We start from the raw sequence: 21,722 nt of genomic DNA, 5'->3' as shown, positions 1-21,722 counted from the left end.
AGCTCCAGCCCCTGCTAGCATCAGTGCCAGGGCTGAGTCACTCAGTAGTACTGTGGGACCTTCCTTTGCATGGCGAGACTTTCGTGCCTCATTTCCAGCTCTTGCAGGCAAAGACACTAATGAGCGAGGATGCCGATTACACACACACACAAAAATGCAAAAGCATGGCACACACATGCATTCATATGCTGTATTGTCACGGTTCCCTCCGAGTGGTTTGTTCGTTTGTTGGCCTGCAGGATTGGCCAGACACGATGGCAGAAAGGATCCTGCTTTTGGGCAATGCCCTCTTCTCAACCTGCTCTCTCTGTCTCTGCTCCAGAAACATGACTCGCAACCTGCACTTGACCTTTCCGAAGAGCAAACAATCCTGCGCATGAGTAGGCCACAACTCACACAGTCTTCAACAAAAAAGAGAGGAAAAAGTTAGGGCTGATTTAGAAACAGAACATGTCATAATTAAAAAAGGAGAAATGCTCAGCAGGATTAATTAAGCACAACCGTCACAAGATGTGTGTGTGAGCTGTAGTCGTATAGAAAATGTCTGCACACTCAGCACAAACTAAGGTGAGATGCATCACGTAGAAAATGAGAAATGAGAGCAGCTCAGGAAGAAAGAGGAAGCCCCTGATTGGGTACGCGCTTGCCAGTGATGAGGCGTACCAATCACGGGCGCTTGGCATTAGGCTGAATTCTTTGAACACACACACTAGATGGATGCGTTTCATCTCCCGGTCTTGTGAGATGAGTAAGCCAATCGAGGGGCTGGCTCTCCTCCACATAGCCCAACATTACAATAGATCAGAGGCAGAAACTGGAAGAGGCACACTGCAGAGCAGAGGACTCCTCTCATCAGCACCCTGTTAAATCACTCACTCGAGTGCTGGAGGCAGAACGGACACACGAGCCCAGCAAAAGTCCTGCTGCGGCCTCAGCCAAAAACAAAACACCCCGACAATGTATCTGAATAAATCCCTATCCGTCTTTCTCAGCTTCTCTCCCTGAGAATTCTTTTCGTTTTTCTTCCCCATCCAATCCCCGCCATCCTCGTTGCAAAGTTTTTCCATCTGCTCTCTGAATTACTGCCCGTGATCCCGCAAAGATGGAAATCAACCAGCCTTTTCAGGAGTCTGATTTAGGCCCAATCCCTACCGCCCCTAACCCTCTATCCACAGATGGTGTCCTGCCGCCTGTAGGGAACACTTCCACTTTGTGGATTTGCTGCAACTCTGTGGCAACATTTTCTACATGATGGGTACATTTTTTTTCCCTACAATAATTCACAAATGCATATCAGGCTCTTTTTCCCCCCATTCAGTTAGATAGTGAACGAACCTAATGCATTCTCAAGAACCAATGTATGCACTGTGAGATGGATAATGTAACAATAATGGCCCTTTGCAATACAAAAAAAACATTTAAATTGGTACAGCAAGCGTATTTAAATAGTGTAAAGACAATTCTTTTAAAGAAATATGTCTCATGTTAACAATTGTGTAATAAATAGGGCTAGGACGATACACCTATCTCCCGATTCGATACTATCACGATGCTTGGGTGCTGATATGTATTGCGATTCTACAAGAATTGCGATTCGATATTATTATTTATTGTGATTTTTGTTAACTTTTTTAACCCTAGACTATGGGAAAAAGTTGAATCATACACTTCTAGGGACTTTTATTTTGGAAAATATCTAAATTGATACAGTAAAAATGTTTGATTTTCAGCATGTATGGAGTCAGAGATGTCCCAAATTTAAATATATATCTGTCATTGTCATATTTTTTTTCCACTAACCCAAAAATCTAAGAATTTGTGGTATTTTAGTTTTAATTTATAAGGGACATGTAATGTTTTATACTTCTGGTGACTATAATCCAATCAATCTTATTTCCATGAATCATGAATCTATTTTTTTTACCCACTCCTAGTAATAAATAGTTTTGCCCTCTTTTAAGTGGAACCTTCTCTATATCCTGCGTAATCTCTTAAGTGTTTTTCCTCTGTCTGTTTTCTGCATGTATCAGCATGTCAGTGCACCTGTTATGTGCCTGTTATGTGTATATATGCCTGTATATCTGAGCGGGTTTTGTCTAGAAAATATCAGAAAATAGTGAAAAATGCCTAAGGCGTTATCTTCAAATGTCTTGTTCTGTCTGACAAATCATCCAACACCCAAAGATATTCAGTTCACTATTATGTATGATAAAGAAAAGCATCAAATCTTCACATGGAGCCGGCAAACGTTTGCTTAAAAAAAGTACTAAAACGATTATTTGATGATGCAAGTGTAATTCCTTTACACTTCTGGTGGTCCTATGTTGCGTTTCCCAGCGCTACTGTCTCCTGATGTTCCTGCAGCAGTGTAAACTTAAAGCCCTAAAGCATTATTCATTCCATGCCATGCTTTAACTAGACAGTCTGGGCTTCACAGACCTCTTCATCTCGATCCAAGTGTCATCTTATTCAGCGAAATAAGCAAAAAAGGATATTCTGCCTTAACTTTAGATCAAACCCGGGAAAATGAGTCATGAGACGCGGGATAATTACACCACTCAGTTGACAACATTTGCTGCTAATAGAGGAGACAGATGGTAAGTGAACATTCATTCAATTCCCATAAGAGACAACAGAGGAGTGAAAGTGTCACATTGGGCTCTATGGGGGAAGAAAAAAAACAACAACACATAGGGTTGCAGACGGAAACTGGACTTTCATAACCTCTTTGTGTCTGAGAAAATGTGATTTTTTTTCCTCTTATCAACCTCACCACAGTCAGGCCAGTGCAGCAGAGACCCTCTATATTTCACAGCCTCTAATAATTTCACTTCCCCTGAACTGACAGCCGGGACAGCGTAAGCAAGAAAGAAAATATGGATTACATCGAGAGGAAAAAAGGCAAGAAATCCCCAACGGTGTGCAGAGACTTAACTGTTATTAAGCATTCAAGGTCAAGGTGCCACACAATCACAGCAATAAAGGCAGGGTGTTAATCAAAAGGAAACACAGTCAAGGCTGCATTTACGCTCCTTAATTTCCTCCTATAGGATGCAGGCAGGTGGAGAAGCATGAAGGGAGTCAGGCCGAGGGGATCAGAAGCCACAAAAACTAGCAGCGTTGACTATTAGCAGCTAATGGGAGGGTAAACACGCAGCTGGCGAAGGGCTTGCAACACTCCAGTTAACAAACTAAAAAAAACGACCCCATGTAAATTTCCGTTGACAGCCGTAGTGGAGCGTCACTGTTCCATTCAGCTCTTTTAATTACCTGTGTGAGATTTAATCCTTCATATGTCTCAGCCCATTCCTCTTAATGATCTGCTCCATTCAGCTCCTGACAATACACATTCTGCTTGCATGGTTTCGCTGCTGTTGCTGTTGTTTTTGTTTCTTTTACAATGAGTTGTGCATATACTAGTGTTCCCAAAGCTCCTGAAACAGAAGCACTGCCAGTGAGGAATGCAAATATTAGCCAATGTAAGTCAAATGATCTCTCAACATGATCAGGCTTTTCGTGACAAACAGTGTGCCACATTGCCCATTTAGCCCAGTGTCGAAGCAGCCTGCCGTGTAAATGTTATCGATATTATCCTGGTTTTATGTTCTACAGGGGTAAAAATATGCATATATATGGGTGCGTGGGGTGTCAGTGAGACAAAGAGACTCAAACAGGCCCAAGTCCTTTTGACAAAAAATATCCAAAAATACAGCACTGTAATTACATTGCATAATGACTAATAGAATTCAGTGGAATAAAGGCAGATTTTGAAAAAAACATTAATGTGGATGAATATGAAAGGGTCTGTGTCATTCCTATGAAAGATATTTATTTTGTACCATGAGAAATTTCATGATTTTGAGTATTTAATCTGATGTTATAATCCAGCTTGTTTTGCACACAAAACAGGTTAAAACAAAAAATGATTTTCAACATGTGAACATGTGTCATTATATATATAGAGAGAGATGATCAGTGAGCATGTCTTCTACAGCTATAGGCAAGCACAAAGACCATGCAGAGGCAGCTCATCACATCATCAATTAAACTATTTCCCAGCAGTGTAAAGGCCATAATTTGGGATATTATAATAGGATATTTTTACCACTCTGCTTCTGTCTTTTTCCATCTCTCTGACATGTGGTTGATTTTCAAAAAATTGGATGGATTTATTTATCCTACTGAATCATGAAAATGAAAATGCAAAATTTCTAAATGTAATCTGAGAAATTTCATGATTTTGAGTATTTAATCTGACTCTCTCCATGTTACAATCCAGCTTGTTTGCACACAAAACAGGTACAAAAAAATGATTTTCAACATGTGAGCATGAATATGTCTTTTAAAGCTATAGACAAGCACAGAGACCACGCAGAGGCAGCTCATCACATCATCAATTAAACTATTTCCCCACAGTGGAAAGGCCATATTTGGGGATATTATAATAGGAAAATCAAAAAACATCACAATGCAACAATCCTCATTAATGTAAACTTTTAAGGGAGCCACTGTACTATGCAACCCAACATCTGCATGGAGCAGCTCCAGGTATTCTGGTCTGTGGATGTCACCACGTTGGTTTAGAGATTCACAAATATCTACTAAATTGCCTGAAGGTCGTGGGAAATGACCGCTCTGAATGAATTGATATCTAACTTTGCATCACAATGTCAAACACCTTTTAGGCTACCTGGCGCCTTTAAATATGCTTAAGCGATAGCTGTAGGGGAGATTGTGTTGTTTTGGAGAAATGGGGGCTTTTCCCAGAACACCCATTACGCAGTTCTACTAATAACCACATTTTTCTTGGCAGGAATCACTAAGAAAACTTCAGTTCACAAAGTTATTAAAGCATATGTTTTCATCATCTGCTGAGAGGGTTAACATGGTGTCATTAGTAAGTCATGGGAAGCGGCCGCAGAATAAACGCAGCGTGTTTTTCGGGGAAAACAAAGTTGGCACCTTCAACCAGACTCGCTCCGCTTTTGCGCTCAGTGAAGTTTCATCCGCATGTAAAAACTTCACAACTGCGTTTCAGAGACAAAACATGAATATGCAGCTTACCTGTTGGCCCCTCGATGCCATCGGCGTAGATCTGAACAGTCAAAATCAACAGGAAGGCGCAGGTGTTCATCGTGTAGCTGTTTTTAGTCCACTTTAAAATGTGCAGGAGGAAATCATCCTCCGTGAGGTCCAGGCTGCGTTTAGAAGTAGTAGCAGAGCCGAGGAGCCATCTACTCCTTCAGTTCTCACTGAGAGGAGTTTCACAGACACCGGAGGAGACAGGGCAGAGCTAGTTCTGCAAACTGACGTCAGGGTAAACAGTTCAGGGGAGAGATTTCTTTTCTCCAGCACACTTTCCTTCCCAGCCCTCCACTTCTTCTCCTGGTACACAGTATGAGCCGGGCGCCTCCAAGCGGCCGAGAGCTGCAACGACACTGAGGTGCTCAAACGGCGGCCAAGCAGAGAGCCAGACTGTGTGTGTGCGTGTGTGCGTGTGTGTGTGCGTGAGTGTGTGTGTGTGCGTGTGTGTGTGTGTGTGTGTGTGTGTGTGTGTGTGTGCGTGTGCGTGTGTGTGTGCTGGTACACAACTTGTATCTTTGTGGGGACCATGAGGAGTTTTTAGATGGTGGGAATGACGCAATCTTTGGGGAAAGTGTGGGCATTTTGCCTGTCTTTACTTCTTCAAAGAGTTGTTTGAGGTTTTAAACTGGATTTTTTTGAGGTGAAGATCAGAATTAGGTTTAGGTTTAGGTTTGGGATTGTGATGGTTAAACCTGCAGTGGGCTGAATGTTTTTGGCAAAAATGTCATAATAACTTTTCAGCATATTGTAATTCAAGTGATCTGAGAGATAACTAGACTACTGAACCTCCTCATGGCTCTGTTTACAGGCTTTAAAGGCTTTGTAAGAATCAGAAATGCTTCTTAACAGCGACACCTGTGGCCGTTAAGTCAACGAAAGTCAGCGTCGGGCTCGTGCTTGTGCTCGCTCTACATAGACGTGAACGAGCATCGGTTAGAGGCGACACACGTCAGCTAAAACCACAATATCACTCTATATTTCAGCTGCTTGGCAGTAATGTTAGCTGACCAGACGAAGGTCTCTCCATGAGTCAATGCTGATCCTAGTGTGACGCGGCCGGAGGGAAGAGGGGAGACACCGGAGTTTTGGTCGGAGACGATAACGTTTTTCGCTGCGGAAGACATGGGAAACCTCTGTTGGTCTGGAGGAGCTGCAGCAGTTATTTCTGCACAAACGTCCACTGTACATTCACTAGATATTCTCAGAGCTACTAACTCTCCTGCAGTGTGGATTGTGCGCGCATAAACTTGGGAGTGGAGCGAAATAGCGAGAACGAGCGCGGCGTCTGAGTGAAGGCAAGCAGGCAGGCAGCGGAGCAGAGTACAGCAGAGACTCCGGCCCTGGAGACCAAAGCTACGGTCTCCCATGCGTACTCCGACCCCGGCCAACACTGTTTTGCAAGACGGGCTTCACTAGATATAACTTTGTGGTTTTGGTGCTTCCGTGTAGTTTGTGTTGGAGTCTTGTCTGAAACGAGTAGCCACACGCGAGCGCGCATGGGACACCGACCCGGATTGATTTATACGTGTAAGAAGTTACAAACAGTCCCTTTAAAAAATCTATCCCTTGACAGGAGACTTTGGCCAATCAGAGGTCATTTCAGAGAGAGAGAGCGTTCCTATTGGCTGTCCTCCGGCTGGTGGGTGGTGCTTGGTATTTCCTCAACAGATCTCAACATGGCTCCCGGGTCACAAACGTTCTCATTTTACAGCTAAACAGTACACTACAACATGTTTCTGAAAACATTTGAGAGAAATAGGCATTGCAGTAACAGAATATTGAGTCATATTTGATCAGCGCTGCCTAGTTTGTAATATTCCTGTATTTTTTCATATCGCAATTTATATAGCAGAGAAAAAAAAGTATTGCAATGTCAGTTTTTTCCATCATTGTGCAGCCCTAATTTGTACATTAGCAGGGATGTAGCACAGGAAGTGAAAGCAGTGGTATTTAAATGTGAAAGTGCAATAAAAATATGTTGTCGCTAAAATCAGTGATAAATAATTATGATCTCGATATTGATTGAAAATAATCTTTCTGGACTTAATCGTGCAGCCCTAAAAACAAGTGTCTAAAAGTGTGTTGGTGTGTATCTGTGGAGAGGCAGAGACAAGGTGCTGATCTCTTTCTCTGCCTTTTCATCCATTCTGCTTTAATTTTAGACATTTCTTAATATAATCTGCCCAGCAGCCCTTAAAACCTGTCACCATGCACCCAGCAGCACAGCTACAGCATTATCAGCCTGACAACAACAGGTTGCGAGACTACTCATTATTAAGTAATTTGTCACCTCTGTGTTAACAATGATATTGCCGTTCTCACATTTTAACATCATATCAGCTATCTGAGATCTAATTAATCCAGCTATGAATAATCTTTACTGGAAAAAAAAGAATGTTTTTGTCATATTAGCTGCTGTTTTACAGCTGAGGTTAGCCACATATTCACACAGTACAGACGGGTAAGCATTGCCTTCACACCTCCCCATGACAGGGTGCAAAGCATATTTCTCCATAAATTAGACAGTCTGTCATGATTTGTGCATTGAATTTGCATTTATTGAGGTTACTTTTTTCTTCTCTACGCACACCTTGTTGCAGAATACCTGACAGAAATCGCTCTCGGATTTTTATGTACAGTGTTGTGCAAACATATTTGATTATGAGTTGTTGGACACTAGCGCTGCAAGGTGTCTTCTCGTATTACAACATCACACAGGCTCTGATATTCACCTTTGAAATTTCTTGCACAAGTGCTGATGCTGTAGCCGCGGCTCTGCATGAACCAAGCTGGTGTCACAACATGGTCGGGGCGTTTAGCTGTGGTTCCAAGAATCCCAATCAGATCAAGATGCCATTACGCAGGCTACTCATCATTCATTTTGTTGTCGTGTGAGAACATTAAAGCTGTGGATTTAATTACAGGGGGGGCCAACAGACGCGTCTAAGGCTTCCAACATAAGTGCACGCCTCAGTCTCTAATGTTGTTAGCCCCGGATGACAGATGAACGATGGATTGCTCAGCAAATTACTTAATCTAACCAAAAGGAGCACAGCCTATGTCGAGTTTACACCTGTAATTACACCTGCTTGATGCATGGCAGCCATTTTTTGCAACTCGGTATTCGAGGCACAGAGTAGCAATTTATTTAAACTACAGAGTGTTTGGCCTGAATCCGTTCAACTGCATGATAGTATAATTTGCAGTGAATCTAACAGGATGTTGCAAAACACCGTTCAGCAAGACAGGCGTCTGCATGATGCCGACAGCTGCACTACGATGAGAGTCATTTTATCGGCAGCTGCCAGTCATGACCCCTCACAGACAAATGCATCTGCACAGGCAGCGTGGTGCATGAATTTATAATAACATGTTATTAGTTCTGAGGGACGTTGGCAAAGGCTGGCTATCAAACCATCACTGTCCGTCACACGGCCGGCCTTTTGCATGCAGCGTGGTGCTTCAAAAGTAAATGAACAGCTGCTACACTGCCTGTCTGTGAGGTAAAACTCTGAAGCATAGCGGACTACAGGCCACACACCAAACAGCGATATCACAAATGTCAATTTCAATCATCCATCAAATGGAAAATGATCGTTTGACATCAGTGATTGTTGTGTGACCACAAGTCTGACATGCTTTTAACCAATCCCGACCGACTTTACTGTCTTTCAGAAGCTGTAACGGTTTTAGAGCCAAAGTGGAAGTACTGGTATTATTATGAAACTACAGAACTTAAGTAGTGCAACCATGTCATGTGATGATGTTAGTCCCCATAGTAGCCATTTCATATATACTGAGACCATTTTTTGAAATTTGACCTAACTGTATAAAATGACCTGTGGTGACCTCTAGGATAATCACAGCCTCATGAAACTTTACAACCACAAACTAATGCCCTAGAGCATTCAGAAGATGGATGGCTTTCCTAGGTAGATTTACAATAAGGAGGTTTCTGAACAGTTTGCAGAGCAGCAACCCCGGTGATCCAATCTCTGAAAAATGCATTTCTTGCAGAAATCTTCAAATGTCAAAAGTTTTTGACGCCAAATCACAGCATGGCTTTTTCTATGGTGTTCCTCAAGTTCTTGGTGTCATAATGTGGTATTTTGGAGGGATTATTGATTATTCTTATCAATTCTTGAGTGGTAAAATTGGTTAAATTTAGCACCAAATCTGTGTTACAAATGGTATCAACCCCAAAAATTGCTGCAACAACTTATGAGACATAATAGAGCATGGAGATGTTCTAAGCCCTTCATGTTTATTCTGATTTATGACTAGAACAACTTGACACACAGGGCTGAGCTGCATCTCAAATTAATCTTCAGGTTCCCAGCTTTCAGATGATGTACACCACTTCTATGTGACATCTACTGCTGACCTGCTATCTCCCCCTGTACCCCCCTAAAAAAGAAAGAAACGGGTCTATGGTGGGTCTCAGAGGGTTAAGGTGAAACCACAGAGTAGCAGTTTCTTGTTGAATTACCCTTTAACTTCTGTTAAATTTAAAAAATGTATTGACGTCAGAGGTTCGCTGAACCTTTTAGAAAGATGAGGAGGTGAATAAAACCTCAGATTAACATTAATATGTGACTCAGTAGAAGAATAAACAAAACAAATCTGTCTGTATATCTAATATATTGGCTTGCTGCAGCGAGCACTCTTCCTATCTGTACTGTCACAACGTCAGTCAACTACCAGCATTTGACAATTCTTATCAACAATGGCAAGGTTAGCTCTTGAACACAAGCTTCTGTTAAAATATCAAACATAAAGGTTTTTATTTAAAATGTGTTCATTATCTTACATGGTCATTTGGACCATTGGTGTCCTTTTCATCATACTCTCATGTGCATTACATATTTTGTCCTTTTCTATGATAAAGAGAAAGGGGAAAGTTTTTAAAATTAAAAAGAGTATGTATTTGCAGCACATGTTAATAAAACCCTGCATAAAGCAACACGTCAACAGTCACAATACTTACTTTATATATAGTTCTCACTGTCAAAAATTAAGAAATGTCTAGTGCATAGATAAGGGCCTAAACACGAGCCTGAGTGAGACATATTTCACAAATTATATAAAATTCAATACACAAGTCTAACTCACAAAATGCTCAATTACAAATAGTATTAGAAATGAATTATAAAAGTATGAGGGAAAATTTGCCACAAAGACCTGAAAAAGTTGCAAATTACTTTTAGACGAGGGAAAATGTTTTCACCAAAAGATCATAAATATAACCAAATATTATATTAACAGACATCCGAGAGGCATCTTAAAACTTGTGTTTTATCTTAATACTTACATAGCACTGCTCCTAATACGATATTCAATAGACAAGAGAGAAGTCTGTGTTTTAGGGCTGCAACTAACCATTGTTTTTATTATCAATTAAACTGATGATTATTTATTGCTTATTAATCTATTAGTCTATAAAATAGAAAATAGTAACAAAAAGAAATGCCCAGTGCAATTTCCTAGAGTCCAAAGTGACGGCTTCATATTGCAAAATATCACAAATTCTGTTCCACCAACAGTCCAAAACCTAATAAACCAGCAAATATTCACATTTGAGAAGTTGGTGCCAGTTAATTTTCGCGTTATTATTGTTATTAAAACGTTAGAAACGTATGTCCAAAATATTCTTCTTCAATGGTCTTCAATGCAAGAACAAATCTGTGTCTGTAACACAAACTGGAGTAACCGCAGTATCAACGCGTTCTCATCCCAACTCCACATATACCGACGCTTTGTCAGACCCCTCGGCGTCACTTCTCGGTCGCAGTAAACACGTGCTCAATGTGGTGAAGTAAACAAAAACACTTGCTTAGGTTCAGGCAATAAAACCAATGAGTTAGGTTTAGGAAAAACATTGGTTGGGCTTAAAACTACTACGTTTGTACAGTGAAAATGACACTGAACGTGGTGAACACAGGAGACGAATGGACAGCTGATTGTAACGTGACGCACGGGACACAAACAGCGGTCTCCTGGATGAAAGCCTTGTGTTTGTTGGACCCGGCCCCTCCAGCCCGCCCTGTGTGTCTCTTTCGCTCTTAAAGCTACGCCACCACACTCCCGGCGCCCTTTCCCTGAATGTTTAATATTGACACAGATGGGTTTACGTTGTAGTTAATGAAAAGCTTGGTGCGTCTCATACTGATGCTAAAGGGTGCCTTGTGCGTCGGTATCTAACGCGGACGGCCGTGACAAAGCATCGGTATTTGACGCCCTGAGAATGAGAACGGGCTGGCAGTATATACTATATGAGCATAAACGTTCAGGTCCCATCAGGCACATCCCATCTCTTAGTCCAGCATCCCTTTCGGATCGTCTCTCTCCCTCACTTACTTTTATGCTTCTTTGACACCTTTCTTCCTATAACCACCTTTTCAATATCATGCAACCCCTCTGTCTCCTCTACATCCTCACCTCTAAGGTGAGGGTCCTCATGAAACTTAACAGTCCTCTGTCCAGGCTCTTTGTGGATCCCTGAGGTGTCCTCTCCTCCCTCCACGCCGTCCTGCACCAGCCTGCGAAGCTTCTCCCTTTTCCCCGTCTCACCGAGCTCATGCTCCCCGTCATCGTGGCCGTCCCCGTCCTTCCTGCCAGCTCCGATGTGGCGACGCTGGCCAGTTGAGGCGGAGAAATGGGTGAAGAGCTGAGCGTAAGACGCAGCACATAAACCGGTAACAGAGAGCGGCTGGATCACCGGGCTTGTTTTGACGGGGGACAGCAAGTGGCTGTTTGACGGGTTGTGACGTTGAGGTCGCAGGTGTTTCAAGGATAGAGTTTTGTAGGAGGTGCTTTTATCACAACCCTGCTTCCTCCGCTCCTCCAAAATCTCATCCAACACTAAAGAAAAAACAGGATATTAGTGAACACAACCCACTGGGATATCACTGTATATGTACCACATGTTGCCTTCAACAGCTTTCTCACCGTAAACATTGTTATGGATTTTGTTCTCTTCATCCTGGCTGCGCTTCAGGTCCAGAGCTTGCTTCACTGAGTCTAAAAGGCCAAACATCTTACACAGGGAATTAAGTATGACGGCATCTGACGAAACAAAATCAAGAAAGTCTTGAATGATTAATATGATTGTCCACATCACTTCTAAACCACTTTCTTTTAAAAAATCAATGTTTCCTTCTCAAACTAGATTTAGCTGGTGGCGCCTTTATTAAAAATCATTCTAAAAATTGATTTCCATTTTTTTTACTTGACTGACATTTGCCTAAATTTAAAGCAATTCTTTTTCACAGTCCAGCGATTAGCCCTCACCGGTCTCCTGCAGGTTGGCCCTCTCACTGCGAACCTCCACTCCTTTAAGAGTGGCTAATAATTCAGTCTGGAGACTGGACAGGACCTCCCCCATCAGCCCAGAGTCTGCCACACCCTTCCACAGGCTCAGCACTCCATCTAGAGAAGGTCAATTAGGTGGGACGTTATTATGATATGTGGGGAACTCTATGTGTGTGTGCATTTTCACATAAAAATGACAAAGTGCCACGGAGAAATAAAAGAAAGTGGTATTATGGAGGTGATTTGTGTGTGTGAGCTGTGGAGTTGGACGGTAAAAGACATTGGACACGATGGGAAGAAAAGACAAAGCAAACGAAATAAGAAATGTGGGATAAATGAGACGGAGTGTCGGGGGCTGGAGAAACAATGAAAAAAGATATAACGAGATAGAGGAAATGGAAGAGGTGCAGAGCGCTTGGAGAGAGGATGTTAAATGGGTGATAGAGGTAGAGATGAAAGAGCAGGAAAATGGGTTCGAGAGAGGAGAGGAGAGGAAGGAGGACGGGGCAGATTGGAGGGAGACTGAATATTACTTGGGATCTGTACAAACTGAGCCAAATAGAAGTTGAGCATATTAGAGTGATAAAATGTCAGAGGTGCTTGATATCTTATCTTGAAAGAAATGCGTCCACTTTCATGTTAGCTTAAATGTCTGTCAAGATAAATGCAATACACCCACGGAAAATATTCCAATCCCATTTGAAGCTAAAGTCATGTATTTCTCCATGTCGGGAATGTATACTAATAGAAAGAAGCACGTTTCCGGAGATAGAGGAGCGCAGTTATAGGCTGAGTACGATTCCAGAGAGTTGTCAATTTGTTTTAAGCCCCGTGACAGGCAATACCGCTTGTGCAGCGAGGCGCTGCAATTTGCCATTCACACAAAAGATCACTTGAGGCTATTTAACCTACTGTGGTCCAGCTGGAACGACGCCTAATCAGGTCACCTTTAAAAGCCCTTAAATCAAAGCTGAGGTCGCCGCGAGAGAAAAAGGCGCACTTAAAAATGTCAAATGCCGTCGATGGTGATATAAAGGGATGTGACTCTCCGTGCCTGTTTGGTGGTCAGCAACTTTTTAAGGTCAGTCTGCAGGAATGGCAGAACAACTGCAGATTCAGAGGTTTCATTGGCTCAATGTATCAGAGATGTCAAACAGCAGCGGTGGCTGAAAGAGGTAAGACACAAAGGACTGACGAACTGCGGGTAGACTGAGGTTAATATTTACAGTTGTCTTTGTTTTTCTGCTGTTTTTTTTATTTATTATTCATACAATGATGGTTGAATCTTGCAATTATTTTCCTCATCAGTTAAAGGGTAACTTTGGTATTTTTCAACCGGGACTAACGGGGACAACAATATTTTAAATCGGTCCAGTATTGAGGGATAACACTGTAACCGGCAGCAGCAAAACAATCTATGAGGGCAAGTAATGTAACGTTACGTTCCCTAAAAGTGCTTTTTTTCAGATTGTTATTATAAGTGTCTGACAACATCATGGATAGGACCCCACAGAGAAATAAAACGTTTTTGTTACCGTTCACTTGATCCGTTTATTGTGTCCAAGTCCCGCTCAACGAGAAGTCTTGTTGTGAAATCTGAATATCCGTATACTCTGGCTCAAATAAATACGGGCGCCCATCAAATTGAAAGACCTCATCCACATTGTCGAAATCATCTAAATATTCAGCCATGACATTGAAAATCTTTTACATAACACTAAGCTACACTTTCTGTACTCCAACACAACAAACTCGGCCCGGCTGGCACTCACATTTCCACCGTTGTCTTCCAAAAACACGTGTCCTCGTGAGATTTCAGAACAAGACTTCTCCTTCAGCGAGATTCTTTCCATAATGTTGTCAGACACTTATAATAACAATCAGAGCCTGTCATGGCAAAAACAAGCACTTTTAGTGGACGTAAATGGAGGTGCCAGCTTGCCCCAATAGCACCACGTGGCAGCCGTGAGCAGCTGGCGTCTACAGCGCTCGCCTTCAATACTGGATCATTTTCAGAAATTGTTGTCCCTATTAATCAGTTAGACAGAAAACATGGGAAAACAGGGTCCAGGTTATAAAACTTCTGAAGTTACCCTTTAACATTTTAAAGGGCCACCTCGTTTAAAGGACATGGTTTACGAATGCGTGACCTCCGGAGGACTGAAGGTCAGTGGGCTGAACCTGTGTCTCCTCCAATAATACAGAGATATATCATACACTTTCCAAATTTACCTCCAGGATATTGCCCTCAGTCAGCTGACAAAGCGGTTAATACCAGACGTAATGCTACTTAGAGTGGAGGTTATAACATGGCTTCCACCTGCCAATACAAAACTGCAGTATACCACTAGATTACAGAGCTTTTTAACAATGTGGCATCTCCTATAAAAAATCACAGTGGAATTCTGCAAGTGAATAGTTTCCTGCTGTGTAGCATATCTGTGCAAGCATCACATATTATGCGATTACAAGTTCACAGATTCAGCCTTAATAGTCAATATACTCTATTTTTGAGTCTCCACACCCACTCTTCCTCACCCTGTTTAGGCTGTTTAACACACACCCATATTTCCTTTCTTATATTTACCAGGTGTGTCGGCCCTCTTTCTCTTTGCAACATGTCCGTTGGCTGTTGTGGGATTCACATCCCGGGCTCGACCAGGGCTCCACTCTGCTGCTGCGCTGAACTTCTCCTCCAGAGGTTCCTCCACCTCTGCTGCATTATGCACAGCCTCTCCTGAAACCACCACAAAAAGGCAGATACTGTAAATAGAGTGCATAAGCATCTCATATTACTATTGAACATGAGTAGGCAGAGGGAACACTGCCAAGGACATCCAATTGTTTTTTCCCAGACTGTTATATTTCTTCTGTGCGGTGGTTGCTAAGTAAGGAAACTGATGTGTTTATTAACGTTCAGCTCATTTGCTAATTATTTATCGTCCTTGAGCTCCAACAGCATGTGTCAGAAATGACTATTCCTGTTTTCACTATTGCAGATAAATCATACCCAAATGTTTTTGTCTGCGTCATCTCAAATGTATAATACAAAAAAAAAACAGCAGCCCAAGCATATGTGGGAGGAAAAAAATACTTCACACTGTAAATGCCAAGTGAAATCTACCTGTCAGGGGAGGCACCTGTCCTCCAGCAAGGTCAAGAGCCAGACATGACGGGCTTGGCTGCACCGAGGTCCCCGGAGGAAGCCGCGTGCTGTTGATCAGCACATCAAATTTAGTGCTGCGGCAGGTGTTGCTGCACACGGTGTCATGCTGGTAGAAATCTATCTGGCCAGAGTCCATCATCTTCCTGCGAGGGCGAGAAAGCAGGTTAAGAGAACACAACAGAGTATCCAAGAAAAGCGTCGATTCAATTTGTTGAACTATCTCGATCGGGTTTGTTTGACACAAATCCCATTGATTTGACCTCTGGAGGAATAAAAGATGAAAAGATATTGCCCGTTGAGTCAGTATATTGACTCACAGTAACGCTGAGAACAAGTGCAAACACGATAAAAGGGGTGAGAAGTTTCACCCAGCAGCTTGCTTGCGTGTTATTTGATCCCGCTATCATAATAATGCTGCTTACCGACTACCTCTGGAATGTACTGGCAAACCCCAGCGCAGACAGACTCGACGCAAGTGCAAATTATATGAATGAGATACTGCTGTTGACTTCATTAGATTTAGGTGTTTAAAGTCTGACACTTTAACCCCAGTGCAGCAAAAGTAATTAAAGGTCATGTAGATTTACAGCATGGAGAGGACAGACAGACAGACAAATAGTCTACCTGAGCATTACCCCTCCCAGTCTGATGGCCCTTTTCCAGTCCTTCAGAGTGGCTTTGCCTGCCAGATGTACAAACTGCTTGGGACTGATGAGCTGGCCATTGAACTGCAAGAGTAGAAGAAGAAGAAAACAATGTATGTTTATGGAAGCTATTATAAGTATGCAAAGAGGAGACAGATATCATGTCTGGTTGAGTGAGGAAGCTTTAACTTACTTTGACACACCTGACGTTGATTCCAGGACACACAAACTTCTTAAATAGTAGAACCGCTCTGCTGTCTCCACAGGTGATGGGGTAGCCATACTCAACCTCCTCTCCTTCTGCTTTGCTGTCTTCTAACAATCACAAGCCAAAAACACAACCACAATGTTGAATTTTATTATACACTCAACAGCAAAGCAATAAGTTCATTAATCACAGTATAATTAAGGAGGACTTATTATGCTTTTGTGCTTTTTCTGTTTGTTTTAGTGTGTTATATAGTTTTATTGTGCATGTAAAAGGGCTGTAAAGTTACAAAGCCCAAAGTCCACACCAAAAGGAGTTACTCTCCCCCACAGAAACACTGTTCCTGAACTGCCTGAAACGCCTTGCTTGAAGTACTGCCTCTTCTTCCATAACGTGTTGATGTCACCAAGTAACACATCTGCATAATACCTGCCTAGGGGCTAGTTTGGCATGAGAGCGAGCGGAAAGTGTCAGCTTCGTGCAAAGCACTGAAACAAAAACACCGTCACATCACCGACTGTATAATAATAATGCACTTTACGTGCCTAGTCTGATAGTCTGTAGATATGTAGCATATAGATAAGATGTATTTTAATAAAATACAGTAGTACTGACAGAATACAGTAGAGCACAGACGCCGTTTCCATGCCATGAGGCAGACAAGCGCTTGCATCTGGCTGTCTTATCACATGAGGAGCACAGTGATCTCACGGATGCTTAATGTGACCCAGGACATATTTGCGTAAACACTGCTAAAAGATTGTGGCTATATGTGGTCCAGACCACCTCTGAATGTTATCTGAAAGATCGGATCTCAATGCGTCCTGAGTGCGTTCACACCTGTACTTAGAGCTGTCCACTTGTGATCGGATCACTCAGGACGCATGTTAATACCATGTCTCAACAGGGCCAAACAGAGCGTTTCAGAGACAGGATGAAAAGAAGGACTGCAGCACAGCAGATGTGGGAAAAATAAAGTGTTTTTTTTAACATTAAAGCATGTAAAAATGTTCTAGTAGAAACCCGAAATACAAGTATGCACCTGAAAATAAGCATGATATGTGCTCTTTAAGTATACTGTATCCACAAAGTGGGATCGCCTCACGCCCAGCATTCACAGGAATACATTCCTGTTGTTAATGTTAATGTCAGCAGTGAAGGGAAACGTCTGCGTGCGTAACATACCATGATGTGTCTCTATGGCCAAGACTGTAGTGCCAGTGTCAGCAATGTCATCGTTTATCCTGCAGAGGGCGACACAATTCTCACATTTAACAGAATAATCATTTAATACAATAAGCTGAGGCTTCTGAATTTAACAGCAGAATGTGTGAATAGCTACTGCATAGCAACAATTTTTTTAAGTTAAATGCTATTCTTTTTCTCAACATAGCTCACTGTCATATCGTTTGATTTAAACCTTCATTAAAATTAATATGAACAGCATTGATGTAGAACGGTGATATAAGATTTGCTTCGGTAAGAAAATATCATGATAAAAAATCTCTATGCGCATCTATACAAATTTGTTTATATGTTTATGTTACACAGCACATGCTAAACATCTACTGGCCCTTTAATGATAGAAGCCATGATGTTACCCGTGCAGGATGGGCTGCAGGTGCAGGATGACTTGAGTCTTATGGTTGTTGCCACTGGACTCCCCTTCCTCCTCCTTCACCGTCATGAGATCCCCTGAAGACACGGTGACCTCAGCATCCGCCATCACCCCCTCCCCGCAGAGCTGCACGCAGAGAGGGCCGAGCACGCATGTTAACATCCAGATCACACACACATACATGCACGCAGTGGTGCTATTTAATGCACACACTAGTCAATGAAAGCCTCCCCCACACCCCAACAGTCTTTCCTGGCATGCAACTGTCATAGACATGAATCCATACTGGGCTTAAAATGACATAATCCTCATATGGGCAAGGCCTCGCTTCCCATATTGCTGTTGAGAATGCACATGATATAATGGGACAAAAGCTTGCAGTTTTAATTAAATTGTAAGATTTGTAAAGATGATGCAGCAATATAATAGCCACAGTGGATATAAATGCTTTTTTATTATTATCATTTAGAGTGAAATTCTCAAATCAAATCATAATCAGCACTGTGTTATCCAGCCTTGCTGCATTTAGGCCACTTCTTTTACCACAATGGGACCAATAAAAGACTTGTTGAACAATTGTAATCTGCAGGAGTATTGTTGTTAACAGGGTCATATTAAACATTAAATTAAAACATTAAATTAAATCATTAAATCCCAGTTATTTCTTTGTGTCTGCTAACACAATGTTAAGTATATCCTACACCATTTCTGAAAACATTAGTTAAATTATGAAGTAAATTAATGCCAATATAGGTGTCGAAAAAAAATAATAAACTCATTTTAAATGGGTGAAATGTCAATAAAGTGTCCACTGCACTACTATCTATGGTCATTATTTATTTGATTTCATTGTATTTTATTGCATTTTTTTGTTATGAAGCACTTTGTAACATTGTTAAGAAAAGTGCTATACAAATAAAGATTATTATTATTAGGAATTGGAGTAGAAAAACAATTGTGAATTTCCTCCTCTGTAAACAATTACATTATTAATAAATAATAAACTGCATTAATTCTAGTATGATTCTGTCCATAATATTTATTCTTTCAGTCTTACGCAAGCAGCAGCTGAGACAATATCAATAGCACAGACAGAAATGGAGAAGAAATGAACAAATGGTGGGTTAATTCCATGGTAACGAAAACAACGTGTCCATGCATTAAAGAGTACAATAAATGGATCCACATATTCCACACTATATCAAGAAGTAAATTACTGGCAATATAGGTGTCGAAAAATAATAATAAACTAATTTTAAATGGGTGAAATGTCAAATAAAGTGTCCACTGCTCTACTATTTATGGTCATTATGTATTTTATTTCATTGTATTTTATTATTTTATTGTATTTTTTGTTGTGAAGCACATAGTGCTATACAAATAAAGATTATTATTATTAGGAATTGGAGTGGAAAAACAATTGTGAATTTCCTCCTCTGTAAACAATTACATTATTAATAAATAATAAACTGCATTAATTCTAGTATGATTCTGTCCATAATATTCTTTCAGTCTTACACAAGCAGCAGCTGAGACAATACCAATAGCACAGAGAGGAGAAATGAAAAAAACTGTTGTGTTAATTCCATGGTTCCATGCATTAAAGAGTACAATAAATTGATCAACATATTCCACACACTATATCAAGTAGCCCTTGTTGGATCACCAACTCCTACACAGACAGTTGCGTGCCTTCCTCACCCTCCTTCACCCACTCACACTGACGTCTGTCCGCACGGCAGCACGCACACCCAGCGCGCTCCTGTCCCACAGAGGGTGCACACAAACCCACCAGGTCTCCACTAAAAACTGTGAAACACACTCACTACTTTACAGCATATTGTCATAGTTTTACTCACCGTTGTTACAGCAGGGGGTAGCTCATCCTGCTGCTTGTCAGAGACGCAGCAGAGAGCATGCGCCGTGCAGCAGCCCTGCTACACTTCCTGCAGCGAGCAGTATTTCGCCTGAGAAGCATCTGTCCCGCTGTCACGAGAAGCGATGAGTTCGCACGCGATGTGTAAATCGGTCAAACTGCTCGTATGTGCAAGCGCACGGCACGGCACGACTTGGTTTGAGCTCTACCCTTCTGACTCTCATGCTGGAAGATTTCAAGCTGCAGAAACATGTTTTTCACCCCCAAAAGGAAGTCATTAAATTGTTTTGTTGTATTCTCTTGTGGTAGAGTTTTAGACTCAACAATAACACGTTGTTTCAGCTGCTACTTGTGTGGCCTAATTATGTTGGTTTGTCATGCAATACACAATGTTCAAAACACAGTTGTGTTTTTGTTGTTGCCGGTATTTCACCAGCAGGTGGTGCACTTTGCACTTATATTGATGTTTAGGTGTGTCGATGGCCCAGTTCCAATCCGCTCCCTATACACCCTCCCACTCATAGTGTAGTACACTCAGCTGAATTAAGTATCCTTAAGGTGTAGGGCAGGGGTCAGCAACCTGCGGCTCCGGAGCCACATGTGGCTCTTTAGCCCCTCTCCAGTGGCTCCCTGTGGACTTTTAAAAATTAGTGGAAATGAATAACTGTTTTTTGTTTACATTTTCAATTTTATTTATCATTGTTGTAGGTCTATGGTACGACGGAGTATTAGGGCAACATTGAGGAAAAAATAAATAAATCTGTGATTACAAGCATAAAGTCATACATTTACGAGAAAGAAAGCCGTAGTATTATGAGAATAGTCATAATATTAGAAAGTAGTAATTTTACGTATTATTTTCTTTTTTTCTCGTAAAGTTATGACTTTATTCCTGTTATATTACGACTTTTTTCTCGTAATATTCCGACTTTTTCTCGTAAAGTTGTAAAAAATGTTCCCCCTCAATGTGGCCCCATACCTCACTGCAAATGTTTTGCGGCTCCAGACAGATTTTTTTTTTTTTTACCTAAAATGGCTCTTTTGAAAGTAAAGCTGTCAAAATACACCTGTATTAAGAGAATTATTGTTATTTATTTAATTATATATTATCATGTTCATTATTTATTTATTCACTCACACGAAAGTATGTTACGCGATAGTACAACCATTGAGTATGTACTGCATAATATGCGAATTCGAACGAACGCAGCATTTCACCTTTTGCTTTCAAAGTTTTTTTTATTAATTGTCAATAATTAATAGAACAGTCACTATACAGGGAAAGTTAATTTTTGTTTTACTGAACAACACTCACCCGTGACACAACACATCAATCAATCATACCTGACAACAACATACACACAGACAGCCACAGCTGACCACAAAAGACCTAAGTAATTCTCAATCATGGATATATAAAATTCAAATTATAGAGAATACAACACAGGGAGAGTATCCGCAAATAAGTCATGAAATAATAATAAGAAGAAGAAGAAGAAGAAGAAGAGAAAAAAAATAAAAGTAAAATGTTTTAATATATTCATACATATATATATACATACATACATATACACATACATACATACACATACTTATATATACATATATACATACATACACATACTGTACATACATATACACACACACACATACATATACACACATACACATACTTACACACAAATACATACATATATATAAAAAATAGAAAAAATAAATAAATAAATAATAATAATTTATAAATAATAATTTAAGCATTTCACCTTTTGAAATGATAACAAAATAGCCTCCACAGAGGAGCATGCAGTATAGCG

At 41.0% G+C, this 21,722-nt stretch overlaps 2 protein-coding genes across 10 annotated transcripts in view; both read right to left on the bottom strand.

Moving 5' to 3' along the window:
* The window catches only part of ptprub (protein tyrosine phosphatase receptor type Ub), a 182,555-nt gene extending 177,161 nt beyond the window's left edge, over nucleotides 1-5,394 (bottom strand). For 4 of the 7 annotated variants that reach the window (XM_074654076.1, XM_074654078.1, XM_074654080.1 and 1 more), the window contains exon 1: nucleotides 5,065-5,394. In XM_074654076.1, the coding sequence (XP_074510177.1) occupies nucleotides 5,065-5,134 (70 nt within the window). In that variant the 5' untranslated portion in view covers nucleotides 5,135-5,394. The remainder of the gene's footprint in view (nucleotides 1-5,064) is intronic. The other 3 variants (XM_074654077.1, XM_074654079.1, XM_074654082.1) reach the window with 2 other exon arrangements.
* A 4,455-nt stretch (nucleotides 5,395-9,849) lies between these two features.
* On the bottom strand, nucleotides 9,850-20,333 carry LOC141779317 (glucocorticoid modulatory element-binding protein 1-like). 3 transcript variants are annotated; one of them, XM_074654073.1, is made up of 10 exons: nucleotides 19,892-20,333; nucleotides 18,016-18,158; nucleotides 17,600-17,658; nucleotides 16,400-16,521; nucleotides 16,187-16,290; nucleotides 15,521-15,705; nucleotides 14,984-15,133; nucleotides 12,376-12,513; nucleotides 12,034-12,150; nucleotides 9,850-11,946 (listed from the first exon to the last, which is right to left on the bottom strand). In XM_074654073.1, exons 2-10 carry the CDS (start codon nucleotides 18,138-18,140, stop codon nucleotides 11,435-11,437), a joined length of 1,512 nt encoding a protein of 503 aa, XP_074510174.1. In that variant the 5' UTR covers nucleotides 18,141-18,158; nucleotides 19,892-20,333; the 3' UTR covers nucleotides 9,850-11,434. The 3 variants fall into 3 exon arrangements, with proteins under 3 accessions (XP_074510174.1, XP_074510176.1, XP_074510175.1); XM_074654075.1 differs by having other exon boundaries at nucleotides 16,400-16,518; nucleotides 19,892-20,305; XM_074654074.1 differs by lacking the exon at nucleotides 19,892-20,333 and adding an exon at nucleotides 19,752-19,855.
* Nucleotides 20,334-21,722: the final 1,389 nt, after the last annotated feature.

Source organism: Sebastes fasciatus, chromosome 12, assembly GCF_043250625.1.
Source record: "Sebastes fasciatus isolate fSebFas1 chromosome 12, fSebFas1.pri, whole genome shotgun sequence".
Classification (NCBI taxonomy): domain Eukaryota; kingdom Metazoa; phylum Chordata; class Actinopteri; order Perciformes; family Sebastidae; genus Sebastes; species Sebastes fasciatus.
Note: the sequence above shows the minus strand (reverse complement) of the source record. Positions and strands in the feature narration are given on the sequence as shown.

Excerpts from the sequence above, each read along its gene's own strand:
- LOC141779317 (XM_074654073.1), bottom strand. The coding sequence starts at position 18,140 with ATGGCGGATGCTGAGGTCACCGTGTCTTCAGGGGATCTCATGACGGTG. Across the intron at positions 16,522-17,599 it reads GGCCATAGAGACACATCATG|AAGACAGCAAAGCAGAAGGA; the intron begins GTATGTTACGCA and ends TGTGATTGTTAG. Across the intron at positions 11,947-12,033 it reads AATCCATAACAATGTTTACG|TGTTGGATGAGATTTTGGAG; the intron begins GTGAGAAAGCTG and ends TTTTTTCTTTAG.